The sequence below is a fragment of the Eleutherodactylus coqui genome, chromosome 5 (genome assembly GCF_035609145.1).
Source record: "Eleutherodactylus coqui strain aEleCoq1 chromosome 5, aEleCoq1.hap1, whole genome shotgun sequence".
In the NCBI taxonomy this organism is placed as follows: Eukaryota; Metazoa; Chordata; class Amphibia; order Anura; family Eleutherodactylidae; genus Eleutherodactylus; species Eleutherodactylus coqui.
Genome location: NC_089841.1, coordinates 242,009,051 through 242,026,073, shown reverse-complemented (window position 1 = coordinate 242,026,073; position 17,023 = coordinate 242,009,051). Strand labels below are relative to the sequence as shown.

The following is a 17,023-nucleotide window of genomic DNA, read 5'->3' as shown; positions in this document are numbered from 1 at the left end:
CGAGAGCTTTCAGGACGGTGTTTGGGAGTCAAGGAGAAGCGCGTCTCACTCCATGGAAGGAAGGCCATGCGCCATCTAATTGAAGTATTAAAGGGGAACTTCCAAATGCTTTGTTGCACTCTCAACCACCACCAATCCCAAGCATGTTCTATCTTTCTGCGTGCTCTCACATTGCAGCGCCCCTTGTTTATAATGGGGCCGTTGGCAGCATCGCACCACGTGCTAGTTACAAAACAATGGCAGGATTGATTCCTTCCTGAAGTGATGCGCTGCTATTTTGACATAAAACACCTCGCATCCGCAGGGAATTCACATGTTGGTGAGTGCAATATGGGGCTGTGATTCGCGGCCCCATATCGCACTCTCCCGTGTGAAGTCAGCCTTAGGGCTTATTCAGATGACCGTATTTACACAGGTATTTTTTAAAAAATCATCAAAAACACGCAACCATGCTAAGCATTGGATTTTAATTACTTCATTCAGATAAATGATTTTTTTCTGTATAAAATAATCGCATCCGGAAAAATAGCACATATGCGACCGTTTTTGGTATTGAACATACAGGCCTTGCCCTATGTTTTGCCAAATATGCAGCAAGCTCCCATAGACTCCTATGGAAGCTGCAAAAAAGGAAGGGAGGGAGTGACCTTGTGTACAACAATGGGAAAAGAAGGCAGATTTAGGCATTATTAGTCATTCCAAGGATTTCTGCCAATCGCTGGTTTTCAGCGCTTCAGCATATTTTTTTTTTACCGATTTGCAGCAGCTCCCTCTGTGAATGGCATGATTTGGACTTGATTGCAGAAAATCTTCATTCATGTGATAACATGGCGCGTACGGACGAACATAATAACACATACAGTCATGTGAAGGAGGCCTAAAGGCCCTTTTACATGGGACGAGCGTCAGGCAAACGATGCTCAACTATTGTCCTCATGTATACTCGCTCCTATGCTGTTACACAGGAGCGAGTATCGCTGGATCGCTGACAGTGCGGACAGCAGGGATGTGGGGCGGCTGGAGGAGACCTCTCTCCCTGCTCTCCCCCCGCCCCTCTCCATTCACTGTAAGCAGTGGTCGGTCAGTACTGAACGGCTGCTGTTTACACCGAATGGTGTGTCGTTCGGTTTTCAAGCATGCTTAAGACTTAACGGCTGGACGACTCTCACTCAGTTGTTCAGTCCCTGCATGCTTTTACATGGGAAGATTATTGTTCAAAATCCCACGGGAGCCTGAACAACCAGAATGATAATCGTCCCGTGTAAAGGGGCCTTTAGTCTGTGTCTGTGCTCCTGAGGACAGGGAGATTACCCCAACCCATCAGGAATCTCACAATATGCCATTGTTTCCAAGTTCAGGCGCATGCACAATGGAGTTGGGAGTATGAGCCCTGGTTTCATTGGTGCACCCCACATATACCGAAATGCGTCAGCAGAGCATTTCCTACAGAAGTTCCCTCTCCTCGGGGGTTTCAATCAAGGTAAATTAGGTGGGATTAGGGCAGGGCTAGTGGTTTTGGGTGCGGTCCTGGTTGCGGTTTTGCGTGAGGCTCGGGTGCAATTTTGGGTGCGGTTCTGGGTGGGTTTTGGGTGTGGTTTTGGGTGCAGTTCTGGGTGTGGTGTGGGTGCAGTTTTGGTTATGGTTTTGGGTGCGGTTCGGGTTCGGTTTGGGGTGCAGTTTTAGATGGATGGGTGGGTGCATGGTTTTAAGTTTTTTTGTACTAAGGCTGTCCAATCATTGCGGGGCTAGGAGAGACGGCCGAGGAGTTCAATGGAGTTGGGCAGGAGCTGGAAGGGGCCAGGAGAGACTGCTTTTTTTGTTCTGCCGTCATAGGGAGCGCACACACAGAAAGGAGGGCACTGTGAGAAGGCAGCACAATGGCGCCATCTTTGAAAGCTGCTTATAGCATCAGTTTACAGAGTAAGAAACATTACATTTTTAACCCCTTCATGACATGGCCTATTTTGGGCTTAAGGACCAAGCCTTATTTTTCCAATCGGACATCTGTCACTTTATGTGCTAATAACTTTTGAATGCTTTTACTTATCAATGTGATTCTGAGATTGTTTTTTCGTGACATATTGTACTTTATGTTTGTGTAAAAATTGCATCAATAAATTTTGTCTTAACTAGGAAAACAAATCGAAATTTACAGAAAATTTGGAAAAATTGACAATTTTCAAACTTTGAATTAAACTTTCTGTAAGACAGATAGTCAAACACCACAAAATAGTTAATAATTAACATTTCCCGTATGCCTGCTTTATACTGCAATAATTTTTTAAGCGTTATTTTATTTTTTTTAGACTCCACAAAGTATATAAATTTAGCAGTCATTTTTCAAATTTGCTAGCAAATTTCAAAATCTGAATTTTTAAGGGCCAACTCAGTTTAGACGTGGATTTTAAGAGCCTGTATACCAGAAAACCCCCACAAATCACCACATTTTAAAAACTGCACCTTTCAAAGTATTTAAAATGGCATTTAGAAAGTTTATTAACGCTTTAGATGCTTCACAGGAATTAAACAAATGTGCATCAGAAATTAGAAAAATTCAATTTTTCTACAGATTTTCAATTTAAAACCATTTTTTCCTATAAAACAGCAGGAGTTAACAGAGAAACAAAACTCGGGATTTATTACCAGGATTCTGCAGTTTTTAGAAATGCCCCATATGTGGGCGTAAACTGTTGTTCACGCACATGGCAGGGCTCAGAAGAGAGGGAGCGATATTTGGCTTTTTGAATGCAGATTTTGCTGGAATAATTTTCAGACCCCATGTAGTGTTTGCAGTGCCCCCGAGGTACCAGTACATTTGAAACCCCCAAGAATTGACCCCATTTTGGAAACTAGACCCCTCAGGAAATTTATTAAGGGGTGTAGTGAGAGGTTTGAACCCACAGGTGCTTGAGGAATTTTTTTAACAATTTGAGTTGAATACGAAAAATTCCATTTTTTCACATAATGTTTAGCTTTAGGCCCAGATTTATAGTTTTTACCAGGAGCAGAAGGAGAAAAGGTACCCCATGATGCGTTACCCAATTGCTCCCGAGCACGGAAATGCCCCATATGTGGGCGTAAACTGTTGTTCACGCACATGGCAGGGCTCAGAAGAGAAGGAGCGATATTTGGCTTTTTGAATGCAGATTTTGCTGGAATAATTTTCAGACCCCATGTAGTGTTTGCAGTGCCCCCGAGGTACCAGTACATTTGAAACCCCCAAGAATTGACCCCATTTTGGAAACTAGACCCCTCAGGAAATTTATTAAGGGGTGTAGTGAGAGGTTTGAACCCACAGGTGCTTGAGGAATTTTTTTAACAATTTGAGTTGAATACGAAAAATTCCATTTTTTCACATAATGTTTAGCTTTAGGCCCAGATTTATAGTTTTTACCAGGAGCAGAAGGAGAAAAGGTACCCCATGATGCGTTACCCAATTGCTCCCGAGCACGGAAATGCCCCATATGTGGGCGTAAACTGTTGTTCACGCACATGGCAGGGCTCAGAAGAGAAGGAGCGATATTTGGCTTTTTGAATGCAGATTTTGCTGGAATAATTTTCAGACCCCATGTAGTGTTTGCAGTGCCCCCGAGGTACCAGTACATTTGAAACCCCCAAGAATTGACCCCATTTTGGAAACTAGACCCCTCAGGAAATTTATTAAGGGGTGTAGTGAGAGGTTTGAACCCACAGGTGCTTGAGGAATTTTTTTAACAATTTGAGTTGAATACGAAAAATTCCATTTTTTCACATAATGTTTAGCTTTAGGCCCAGATTTATAGTTTTTACCAGGAGCAGAAGGAGAAAAGGTACCCCATGATGCGTTACCCAATTGCTCCCGAGCACGGAAATGCCCCATATGTGGGCGTAAACTGTTGTTCACGCACATGGCAGGGCTCAGAAGAGAAGGAGCGATATTTGGCTTTTTGAATGCAGATTTTGCTGGAATAATTTTCAGACCCCATGTAGTGTTTGCAGTGCCCCCGAGGTACCAGTACATTTGAAACCCCCAAGAATTGACCCCATTTTGGAAACTAGACCCCTCAGGAAATTTATTAAGGGGTGTAGTGAGAGGTTTGAACCCACAGGTGCTTGAGGAATTTTTTTAACAATTTGAGTTGAATACGAAAAATTCCATTTTTTCACATAATGTTTAGCTTTAGGCCCAGATTTATAGTTTTTACCAGGAGCAGAAGGAGAAAAGGTACCCCATGATGCGTTACCCAATTGCTCCCGAGCACGGAAATGCCCCATATGTGGGCGTAAACTGTTGTTCACGCACATGGCAGGGCTCAGAAGAGAAGGAGCGATATTTGGCTTTTTGAATGCAGATTTTGCTGGAATAATTTTCAGACCCCATGTAGTGTTTGCAGTGCCCCCGAGGTACCAGTACATTTGAAACCCCCAAGAATTGACCCCATTTTGGAAACTAGACCCCTCAGGAAATTTATTAAGGGGTGTAGTGAGAGGTTTGAACCCACAGGTGCTTGAGGAATTTTTTTAACAATTTGAGTTGAATACGAAAAATTCCATTTTTTCACATAATGTTTAGCTTTAGGCCCAGATTTATAGTTTTTACCAGGAGCAGAAGGAGAAAAGGTACCCCATGATGCGTGGCGCAATTTCTCCCGGGCACGGAAATGCCCCATATGTGGGCATAAATCGTTGTTTGGGCACATGGCAGTGCTCAGAAGGAAAGGAGCACTTTTGAATGCAGATTTTGCTGGAATCATTTTCAGCCCCCATGTAGTGTCTGCAGTGCCCCTGACGTACCAGTACATTTGAAACCCCAAAGAATTGACCCCATTTTGGAAACTTGTCCCCTCAGGGAATTTATTAAGGGGTGCAGTGAGCGTTTTGAACTCATAGGTTTTTCAGGAATTTTTTCAACAGTTTGAGTTGAATACGAAAAATTCAAATTTTTCCTGTAATGTTTAGCTTTAGGCCCAGATTTATAGCTTTTACCAGGAGCAGAAGGAGAAAAGGTACCCCATGATGCATTACCCAATTTCTCCCGGGCACGGAAATGCCCCATATGTGGGCGTAAACTGTTGTTTGGGCACATAGCAGGGCTCAGAAGGAAAGGAGCACCTTTTGAATGCAGATTTTGCTGGAATAATTTTCAGACCCCATATAGTGTTTGCAGTGCCCCTGAGGTACCAGTACATTTGAAACCCCAAAGAATTGACCCCATTTTGGAAACTTGTCCCCTCAGGGAATTTAGTAAGGGGTGCAGTGAGCATTTTGAACTCATAGATGTTTCAGGAATTTTTTTAACAGTTTGAGTTGAATACAAAAAAATTCTAATTTTTCCAGCAATGTTTAGCTTTAGGCCCAGATTTATATTTTTTACCAGGAGCAGAAGGAAAAAAGGTACCCCATGATGCGTTACCCAATTGCTCCTATGTGCAGAAATGCCCCATATCTGGGCGTAAACTGTTTGGGCACATGGCAGGGCCCAGAAGGGAAGGACTTGGCATGTGGGTTTATGTACAAGCTGTGCGAAGTACATCGGGGTAAAACGTCAGGGCAACAGTCAAATTAAAATTTCAGGGATGTGTGGTATGTCTTAAAACAATTTTTTATACACAGGCCGGGTTGTGTGGGGCACGTTTCGCAATGATGTATGGTGTCCTTTCTTATCCCTTGTTTATAGCACACTCTGCACTTTTTTTGGGTCCTTCCCTTCTTCCCAGTGGAGGGAATTTCACTGGGAAAGTGCTGCCCTGGTACAATCCTCGTGGCCTCGCTTCCAGAAGTACTGGGCTGCTCTCCCACCTCCTGTTCCCCAAATATTAGGGCCTTGATAACGTCTTCCTGAAACTCGAGGAAGGTGCCCCTCTGGCCTGCACCCCGATACAGCACGTAGGCATTGTACATTGCCATCTGTACGAGGTGCACAGCCAGTTTTTTGTACCACACCCGTGTTTTCCGCATGGCATTATACGGCTCCAGTACCTGGTCTGATAGGTCCACACCTCCCATGTTCTTATTGTAGTCAAGGACACAGTCTGGTTTGGGGGTTTCTGTACTGGTACCTCGTACTGGGCAGGGGGTACTACTGTGGCCGTGGATTGTGGTCAATATAAGGACATCCCTCTTGTCCTTATACTTGACACACAACATATTGTTGCTGCATTGGGCCCGGCTCTCACCCCTTCTGAGCAGTTGCCCAAGCAGCGTTTTAGGGAGGCTTCTCTGATTTTTTCGGATGGTACCACATGCCACTGTTCCTCTGGAAGCGAGGCACTGAAACAGGGGGACACTGGTATAAAAGTTGTCCACGTATAGATGGTAACCCTGGTCTAATAGTGGGTGCACTAGTTCCCACACTATTTTCCCTGTTACTCCCAGCACGGGGGGGCATTCTGGGGGCTCAATTTTGGTGTCCTTTCCCTCATAAATGCGGAATTTATGCGTGTACCCCGATGCACTTTCGCACAGTTTGTACAATTTCACGCCATACCGTGCCCGCTTACTGGGCAGGTACTGGCGGAATTTAAGCCTCCCCTTGAAGTGCACCAGGGACTCGTCTACTGCAATATTTTTTTGGGGGATATATGCCTGGGCAAATTTAAAATTAAAATGTTCCACTACTGGCCTGATTTTATATAAACGATCATAATTGGGATGATCACTTGGGGGGCACTCTGCATTATTGTTATAGTGCAAAAATTTTTGGATCATCTCAAACCGTGTCCTTGACATTGCCATGCGGAACATAGGAGTGTGATACAAAATGTCAGTACTCCAGTACGCCCGGATGGTCGGCTTTTTCACTAGACCCATGGTTAACACAAGACCCCAAAATTTTTTTATTTCTAGTGGATCCACAGGGGTCCACATATCGGGTCTTGCGTAGCTGGAGGTGGGATTTTGCTGTATAAAATGCTGGGCATACAAATTCGTTTGGGTCACTATGTGTGCAATAAAATCATCGGGAAAAAAAAACATAAAAAAGTCCCTCGCTCTGAGCCCTTCAGTATCAAACTGAATCCCTGGGTTGCCATGGAAGTCAGGGATCTGGGGTCTAAAATTTTCAGGAGTACCCCAACTAACATCAGGTGTATTGGGGTCCACAGTAGTGGCGGTCCTTGGACGCCTTCTTGGGGGTACAGGTAGTTCAGATTCACTAGATGAGGATGAAGATGAGGAGGAGGAGAATGCGAGAAAAGTCGCGTCATCCCCACTAGCAGAATCTGAGTCAGAGGCAATAATTGCGTACACCTCCTCAGCAGTATATCTCCTGCGGGCCATTATAAAAGTGTAATATGCACTTCAGAAAAAAAAATTTATTGTATAGGACACTGCGGGTTCACTGGGATGGGGTGACCAGCGAACGGGGGCAGAAATGCAGAACAAACTTTATTTTTATTTTTTTTTTTTAGACTGACAGATATGCTGACAATACACGAACACACTACGCTGACAAACTATACACTACGCTGACTAACTTCACACTACGCTGACTGATGACGGGAAGGGGACTATAAAATGGGAACACAAAAGGAACTTTTTTTTTCTTTTCTTTTTTTTTTTACACCGACAGATACACTGACTACCTACACACTACGCTGACAAACTATACACTACACTACACTGACTAATGACGGGAAGGGGGACTATAAAATGGGAACACAAAAGGAACTTTTTTTTTTCTTTTTTTTCTTTTTTCTTTTTACACGGACAGATACACTGACAAACTGCACACTACGCTGACAAACTATACACTACACTACACTGACTAATGACAGGAAGGGGGACTATAAAATGGGAACACAAAAGGAACTTTTTTTTTTCTTTTTTTTCTTTTTTTTTTTTACACGGACAGATACACTGACAAACTGCACACTACGCTGACAAACTATACACTACACTACACTGACAAATGACGGGAAGGGGACTATAAAATGGGAACACAAAAGGAACTTTTTTTTTTCTTTTTTTTCTTTTTTTTTTTTACACGGACAGATACACTGACAAACTGCACACTACGCTGACAAACTATACACTACACTACACTGACAAATGACGGGAAGGGGACTATAAAATGGGAACACAAAAGGTTTTTTTTTTTTTTACACAGACAGATACACTGACAAACTAATGACGGGAAGGGAGACTACAAAATGCGCTACACTACTATACTAATCACACTGCACTTCAAATCCCAGCTACACTACACTACAGATCACACACTGCACTACAAATCCCAGCTACACTACACTACTGATCACACACTACAGATCACACACTACACTACAAATCCCAGCTACACTACACTACTGATCACACACTACAGATCACACACTACACTACAAATCCCAGCTACACTACACTACTGATCACACACTACAGATCACACACTACACTACAAATCCCAGCTACACTACACTACTGATCACACACTGCACTACAAATCCCAGCTACACTACAGATCACACCTCACTACACTACACACTACTGATTACACTCTCACTACACTGCTTATTACACTCTCACTACACTGCTTATTACACCTCACTACACTCTCACTACACTACACTACAGATCACACCTCACTACACTCTCCCTACACTACAGATCGCTATGATATTTTATTTTTTACACTGCTATATCGCTCTCTACAACCGCCGGAAGCACTGTGAGGCGATTGCAGAGAGAGACTACACTATAAACAGCGGGCTTTCTGCTGCCGAGCTGTGATTGGTCAGTGAGTTCTTCACTGACCAATCACAGCGATCGCTGGGGCGGGACCACTGTGATTGGTCCCTGGCCCGCACGTAGTGATTGTCTGCTAACGATGTTAGCAAACGTCACTACTGTGTCGCCGCGATAGTCACCGCGGCGACAATGTAAGTGCAGGACGTAAGTTTACGTCCAATTGCGGGAAGTATCCCGCTGCCAGGACGTAAACTTACGCCCTGCAGCGGGAAGGGGTTAAACCCATGTATGCCGTGTTTTACAGTGCTTGGTGAAAGGAAATCATTACTCTTATAAAAAAAATGTCACCCTGTGTGGCGGGACAACCCCTGAGTATTTGCACCTTCATGATTAATGAGGCCACAGCCGTCCTGTGTACAAGGACCTTTACCTAAATACTAGACTATACATTGCAAAAACATTATTATGATGTTATACAAAGGTCTGTTTTACCCGTCCATAGAGATAATATTACTTTTCACCTCTAAGTAATAGAATCTAATCTGCCAGCAGCCTCATTAATACTGCATGTACTTTCTGCACAATGTGCACAACTATAATCCACTGCCGTATTTAGTAGCTCTTCTCTATTCATTCTTAAAGGAACACTAAATCTAAAAGTTCATGATAAAAGTAAACAGGATAGAAACTTTTGCCCTGTTTGAAAGCAGATACAATTTTCGGCATGTTTGGCTGCTCTCACACCTGCGTTAGGGTGCCTATCTACCAGTGATATATTTTATTGCGATGCGCATCGCAGTGCAGAGAAAACTCTGCGAATATCGCTCACTGTTTTCAAGGGCGCTGCAGCAGCGCCAGCCCCATTAAAAACATAGGGAGTACATCACAGATCTCTTCCGCAGCTGTCACAGCTATGGCAGGGGATTCCTTCATCCCCGTGGGGACCGCGGGGATGAAGGAATCCTCTGACATAGCTGTCACAGCTGGGGCAGAAGTCTGTGATGCTATCCCATTGATTTCATTGAAACCAGTGGGTTGCAGGCCACCCCCGCAGCGATGATTTTCAGGGAAGGGCTTGAAATATAAGCCCTTCCCTGAAAATCATCCCTAGCTGTAAAAAAAGCAAAAAAAAAAATATACTCACCTAGAGGAGCCATCCAGCTCTTCTCTCTGGCACGGCAGTCATTTTCTCTCTTCTTGAGCTCGGGGATTGAAAAATTCCCGCCCCCAAGAAGCAAGCGTTGGTCTCATTGGCTGACCGCTCAGTCAATCACAGGCCACGCTCAGCCATTCATTATTCATTTCTAACATTAGAAAGTCCCACTGACAATCACGGTAAAAAAAATGCAGCGATATCACAGCGTTAAAAAAACGCTAGTGTGCAGGGGCCCCAATTAGGGTCAGTTCAGGGTTTCCGTCTCTCTGCTTTTTGGGGGGAGAGAAACTTAAATAAAACCGAAAAATTGAATTTGTTTTCTTTCCCATTGATTTTAATGGGGTATAAAAAAAATAATATGGAAAGCAAACAGAAAGGATTCAATCTGTTTCTATACCGTCAGGTTTCCGTTATTTTGGATGGAAAATAATAATGTTGCAGACTGCGCTACTTTTCTATCCAAAAAATGAAGTGGAAGCAAACGGAAGCCTTTCTGTTTGCTTTCCGCTTTTTTGAAACCCAATTGGCATCAACGAGGAAAAAAAAGCCATCAGGTTTTTTTTCAATTTTATTTCAGTTTTTCTCCTCCAAAAACAGAGTCGAGAGACAGAAACCCCAAATTGGCCCTAATGCAGGCATGAAAGCAGCCTTCCTTAAACAATTTGTAGAAATCTTGCAGGAAAGCCGAGGGTTAATGAGCTTCTGATGACTTTAAATGTCACTAAGCAGACAACTGAGGTATGGCCTAATAAATGGGCACGCTTTTACATTCTTTGTCTCCCATTGCATACAGAGCAGTGAAGGAAGGCTCCTTCTGCGCTGGTTGTCTAACGGACAGGACGTTGGGGAAATGGCTGGTCTGATCCCTATACATTTCTCAGCTTTGACTGTAAAATATGACAAATATGATCCAGGGAGAGGAGAAGATAAGAAGTGCTTGGAGTTTTTTCTCATTTTCTTCATTCTGTGTTTAGCATTCCTTTTAAATGGTAAAAAAAAGATCTCCATAGCAAGGCATTAGCATAAATCATGAAACAGAAATGATCTATATATCTGCATAAGGCCGGAGTCACATGGCCGTAAGTAGCTGCACGCGAATACGCAATGACATGCATACTTACTGCGTTCCGCCAATCCTCATACATTATCCTGGCATTTATGCACATGTAATATGCTCCAAGATAGTGCGTGTCTCAACTTTTTTCTCACGAGTATTACACAAGTGTGAGTGGCCCAATAGAAATCAGTGGGCTACAGGCATAGCATGTTGACGAATGAAAATGCACGCGCGATGCTGAATGACAATACCCTTGTGTGAGACCGGTCTTTAACCCACTGTAATACATAACTTAACTTAGTTTATCTGCTTCCATCTTCACACTTTCATTCAGAGACAACAGTGGTTTTCAATATTGTTTATCTTTGTAGCATTTTCAGTACATAGAAACTATCAAAAATTAGGGAGCACTAATTTCTTTTTTTATTTTTATTTGTAATTTTGGCTTTTGTGTAAAACAAGCTCGGAATGCAATGGGCTATTTCTTCCATGTACCATTTAAAGGGATTATCCAGGGACAGTTAAAAAAAACAAAAACAAACACGCTCAGTCATCTTTCCCCCACTCCCATTCCGCTGGCCCCCGGTTCCCGCTGTTCTTCACTTCCAGGTGCAGGGAGCCAGCGATGATGTCACTGATACAAGAGCCTTGTGACCGCCAGCTGAAGTAAGCCAGTGATTGGCTGCAGCAGTCACATGACCTTTGTGTTGGTGACATCATTGCTTATGCTCTCCATCCGGAAATGAACATGAGCAGGGATTGGACGCTGGCAGAATAAGAGCAGTAGAGAAGCAGAGAGGGTGAGTATATAACGGAGGTAATTTACTAAGCCTGGCATTTCTGACACCTTGTTATATATAAATCTGTTGGTCCAGGAAGGCCATGCCCCATCCTGACAAGCACCACCCACTTTATGGAAAAGTAGCGGGGCCTGAGCAAAGCATTCTTCAATCACTTGAAATCTCCAGTCTCTAATATAGTGTTTCCCAACTTCAGTCCTCAGGACACCCCAACAGGTCATGTTTTTAGAAGATTCTATAGTAAGAATACCTGTGGATATGTCTGACGCACTGTGCAATGGCCGAGCTGAGAGTGCCAAAGTGGGGGAGACCACAGGGATTGCAAGATGGTTGTCATGGGTGGCTCTGTAATACCTCCCAACAGTGGTGATAATGTGGCTCTGCACAGTGGCACAAATAACATATAAGGATACGTTTGGAATCGGTAGTTGTTTTATCACTGGTGACGCCAGTACTCCAACCTGAACTCCCAAGTGTAGTGATGGCAAAATAACTTGCAACGAGTCGCTTGTAGCAATACAGTATACAGTAGCTTGAATTAGTAAACTGGGAGCACGCAGGTTTACTGAAGCTTTTGACATAACAATTGAGATACACTTGAACTTTGCAACATTAGGGATATAGCAGAGCCAGCAATAATGCAATAATTTAACATGTTGAAAACAGTAGATTTGCACTTTAAACAATACTTTTCTTCAATGCTCTCTCCCTCTACTTCCCTAGCGGTTATTCAGTAATGATTTACCCCCAGTGTTGGCTAGCTAATGGGCTTACTGGAAGCGTACGATGCAGGTGTTGGATGAAGGTTGAAAAGGACCGCTGAACTAATCCTGGCTCTGAATTCACCAGGTAGTTTAACTTACTGTTTTGTGGAATGCTGGCCTCCAACTCAGATCTCCTCACTGCTGGAAGCACAAGGGAGCAGAAAGGGATCTCGCTACCTTTGCTGGCTTGCTGTAAAACTGCACACACCGCTGTAGTGCTAACACACATCCTCCTTCGACCACGACTTGCTGCAGACTCTCCTCTCCTTTGACTGCTCTCACTTGACTCCTCCTTCCCTTCCTCTCCCTTCCCGCCCTTTTTCTGCTCTCCTAACATTCTGCATAGGGACTCATGTTAGTGTTTTCCCTCCCTGGACTCTCCCACCAATCAATGGAGGCATGACATATAGCCAATAGGCAATCAGCTTTTGCCAGGACTAAACTCTCAGCTTAGGAAGGGGAAAAACAGGGTTTCTCTAATGCACGGTACCTTCTATGCCTATGGGAAGCGCCTAGACAGGAGTTGACAGGACCAAGGGTTAGTGTGACTATTCTGTAGGACCCTCCGGGCCTCTACAACTGACTTGTGCAATAGTGAGGAAATCCAGAAAACATGACCTGTTGGGTACCCTTGAGAACTGGAGTTGGGAAACACTGCTCTAATGTGTAAAGTAGATCAAAGTGAACTTTGCGGGAATTGGGTGGGGGATAAATGTATAGATGCCTACCAGTTTTAAAGAGTTTTTCTGGGCTATATTTATAATGGCATATTCTAAGTATAGTTCATCAATAGGTGATCGATTGTGGTCCACCACTCGGGACCTGACCGATTAACTGGCACCCGCTGTCACTGGCAAAACACACAGAGTCCTAAGTGGAGCAGATAGCACCAATCCTGTGTAGTGGCCGGCACTGGTAATTGCAGCTGTAAATCTTCTTGATTTTAATGGGAGCTATGCCTGCAATTACCAACACCAGCCACTACATGGGAGTTGGAGCTATTTGCTCCTGCTCCATACTCTGTGTGCTTTGCCAGTAACAGCGGGTGCCAGAACAACTAATTAGTCGGGGCCCAAGCGGTAGACCCCAGCCAAACAACTATCGATGACCTATACTGGGTAGGCCATCAATAAAAATTGCCTGAAAAGCCCTTTAACTACTGCAAAACTTCTCATTCCTTTTTCATCTGTGATAACACCAGCAAGAACATAATGATGATCCCTGGAACTAACTAGTGGTCGAAGTGCATGTCAAAATTGCTAATATTGCTCAATATATATATACTATATGTAATTGTATTTTTATATATTATAACATTAAAATGAGCAGCAGGCAACTATTTTGCTAAATCAGATACTGTTGCAGTGAGAGGAAGTCCTGTGCAGCAGGAGGGATCCACATCCAATCACTCTTATCACAGCGTGGCTCACCAATAACTGGGGGCGGCTCTCGGTTTGAAGCATTGATCTGCTTACATCTCTTTATGCTAAATCAGAAGATACATTTTCACATGATACGCTTACATATCTTATTGCTCAGATACTGTATATTATCTCACGCTTTCCTACGCAGCCACTAACTCATAAAAGAACACTTTGAGCAAAACTAATACCCAATGTTATGCCTAATACAGGGCCCGAGGGGGCGCTGCATGGCACAAGAATTTTCTCTTTGATGTTCTTGAAATCCTGTGTCATGCATCACATCAGCCCCCCCCCCCCCCCCCCCCCCCCCACAAGACATCTAACTAACTTCAATGTTGCCTGGAGCATTCTTTAGCGCAAACCCACCAGAAGTAATATTTACAAAGTCGAGACGGTCTTATGTACATAAAAATGGCAAACTTTAAAGAGGTTACCTGACTTTAAAAATTGATCATCAATATATGATCCATGAGAGTCTGCTGCATAGGATCTCCCACCAATCAGCTGGTTGAATGTGCCACGGAGCTCATCAATGTTTATAACGGTCTGGCAAATACCGTGTTTTTCGCTTTATAAGACGCACTTTTCTTCCTCCCAAAGGGGGGGGGGGGAGTCAGTGCGTCCTATAAAGCGAACGTGCCAAAATACAAGCTGGCCGTGGCAATCGAGTTTAACATGCGACCACGCAAACTAAATAGTTGCCGCACAAACTTGTGGTCTCGCGAACAAACGCGTGATCAGTTGGTAGTTCTCTCTCCTCTGCACTGCTGCCTGTATGTACTGCTGATTGGTGGTGAGTGCTGGCGGGAACTTCTCCTGCTCTGCAGCCTCCACCAATTGGCTTCTTCCCTTCATCCTGCCGTACACGAGGACTGCTGTTACGGAGCTCCGCTGTCTCAGAGCTCTGCTGCTTCTACTATGAAAGACAAAGTAAAGGCATAGCAGTGGCCCTCCATCGCCCGGTACTAACACCTGCACTGTCAACTAAAATACCTGAGTGAGTCCAAAGTATTTTTTCCCTATTTTCCTTCTCTAAAACCTGGGTGCGTCTTATCATCCAGTGCGTCTTATAAAGCGAAAAATACTTAGAATGCTCGTACTTTTCAGAATAGGCATTAGTCTTGACCCAATGAGGAAAGACTGCAGTACTCACAATGGCCACTGCGAAAAGTACAGTGCTGTGTACTAACAGGTTCATACTTAGATGTAATCTAAGAAGAGGTTGAGGTGCTTGCCTTGACAATCATGGTCCCTTTAATCAGCTGATCTTTGGGGGTTCCGGGCAGCACACTCCCACTGATTGGTATATTGATTGTTTATCCTTAGTATAAGCCGTCAATTTTTAAAAGTCAGATAACCTCATTAAATATAACTTGACTTAAAATTACAAACATTCTTCCCACCGCTCCACTACTACAAGGTCCTCATCACTTTTATAAAAAAAGTCCTCATCATAGCTATAAAAAAGGTTCTCCTAAAACATTTTGGGCTCAAAGCAGTAATTTTACTTTTAGCAAACATGAATTCTGGCGTCGGTTCCAAAAGCAGCCGCCGCGTCACAAGTACATTTCTGTGTGGCAAATACATTTGTTGAACTTGGTTGCATATGCATACGCACCTCAGGGACCTTAAAATTGTAAATGAGGCGCCCAGCGTTGCGATGTGGCAGAAAACGGAACTTACTGGTATATCAGAAAGAACTTTGAACCTTCCTCTTCAGCGATGTGAGGATTGTGTGCCTCTCTTTTATAGTTTGGTTGCAAATAAATCCCCACATTTGCCCCTTCTTTTTGAATAAGGGCGGTTTCAGATGATGATAATTTTTGCAATTATGCATGCTACATCACGACAGATTTGGGCAGTGTATGAGGTTTGCTGAGGTAGTTTTGCACGCATATCGGTGCATAGTACTGTACTTTTTGCGCAGACATAGCCTTTGTGACACACCTCCTCCATGATTTAACCCTTTCCAATTCAATTTGTATCCTGGTTTCCTAGGGGGCTTCCTCTTTTTCTGCCATTATACAACGGCGCTATCAGCTGGCTAAAGCCAGTACTGCATGAGGTGACACGTTGGATAGGCTCCTACTGCAGAGAGGCTGGCAATATACAGTAAGAGAACCCCGACGGACGTCTTCCAACTTTAGAGCTGTACAGCCTTAACTCATAATGTCTTCAGACGTCAGACAGTGGATTGGAAAGGGTTAAAGGACAATTTAGGCTAATGAGGTCAGATATATTCTTTTCCCCTCAGACTTGTATTGCACAATTGCATCGGTACTGAGTGCACTATTCCGCACCTCACATAGATTTCTATGGGGACCGTAGTGCTCAAACGCACACAACACTACAGCAGGTCCTATTTTTTTGTACACATGAGAAATGTGCGCGCAAAATGCGAAAACGAGAACAAGCCTATCAATGAGTTCTATCGTCTGCCCATTGCACGCCCAAGTTTTACATACGTAAATAAGGTCACGTGAAGAAGCCCCAGCCCTGTATTGTTGATATAACCAGTTTAACAATGTCATTCAGGTAATGAGAGTGAATGAAAGAAAAGGTCTGATCTGTAATTCATTCTCTGCTCCCATTATGAATTAAAGTGCATTGTGGGTAATTGTCCGGCTGTGCTGTACGTGCGGTAACAGTGCTGTGAATTCAGTGGTGGATTAGTAAGTGCAGCACATAAAGCAGTGGCCGTCCAGCCCCCTCCGCATCCTCGTAGAGCGCTCTGTAGAGATTCTCTAAGCATGTTAGCATTGGCTTCTGTTCCAATCCTCTATTATTCTGCAGCTCAGCTCCCACTGCTCCCCATATGGCTTCTGGTTTTCGAAGTGGCATTATTCCAGAAAGGCAAAAAATTGAATTAACATAAAAAGTCTAAATAAATCTTATTTAGTAATATTATAATATAATTTAGTAATAATTATATACAATAATGCATAAACAAATTAACCCTTCAGGTACACAGACTCTACATTCACCTTGCTCAATATACAGGGGGGAGGGGAATTTATGAAGAATGGTGTTTTATATGCCAATCCTAAACCAATGTGTGTTGGAGTTAGATGCACCAAATTTATTAAGAGGTGCACACATCTTTACAAATTTCAGGTACTGAGCGCTGAGACCCCCCCATTAGGGGGTCCCCACCTGGT

At 43.6% G+C, this 17,023-nt stretch overlaps 2 protein-coding genes across 2 annotated transcripts in view; one reads left to right on the top strand and one right to left on the bottom strand.

The window, feature by feature from the left end:
• The window catches only part of PLPPR1 (phospholipid phosphatase related 1), a 220,534-nt gene that overhangs the window by 81,984 nt on the left and 121,527 nt on the right, over positions 1 to 17,023 (top strand). The gene's annotated exons all lie outside the window — the stretch shown is intronic.
• On the bottom strand, positions 5,542 to 6,789 carry LOC136628951 (piggyBac transposable element-derived protein 4-like). The gene has a single exon (XM_066605023.1). The coding sequence runs from the start codon at positions 6,787 to 6,789 to the stop codon at positions 5,542 to 5,544; it is 1,248 nt and encodes a 415-aa protein (XP_066461120.1).

Coding starts and splice junctions, on each gene's coding strand:
- LOC136628951 (XM_066605023.1), bottom strand. CDS start 6,789: ATGGGTCTAGTGAAAAAGCCGACCATCCGGGCGTACTGGAGTACTGAC.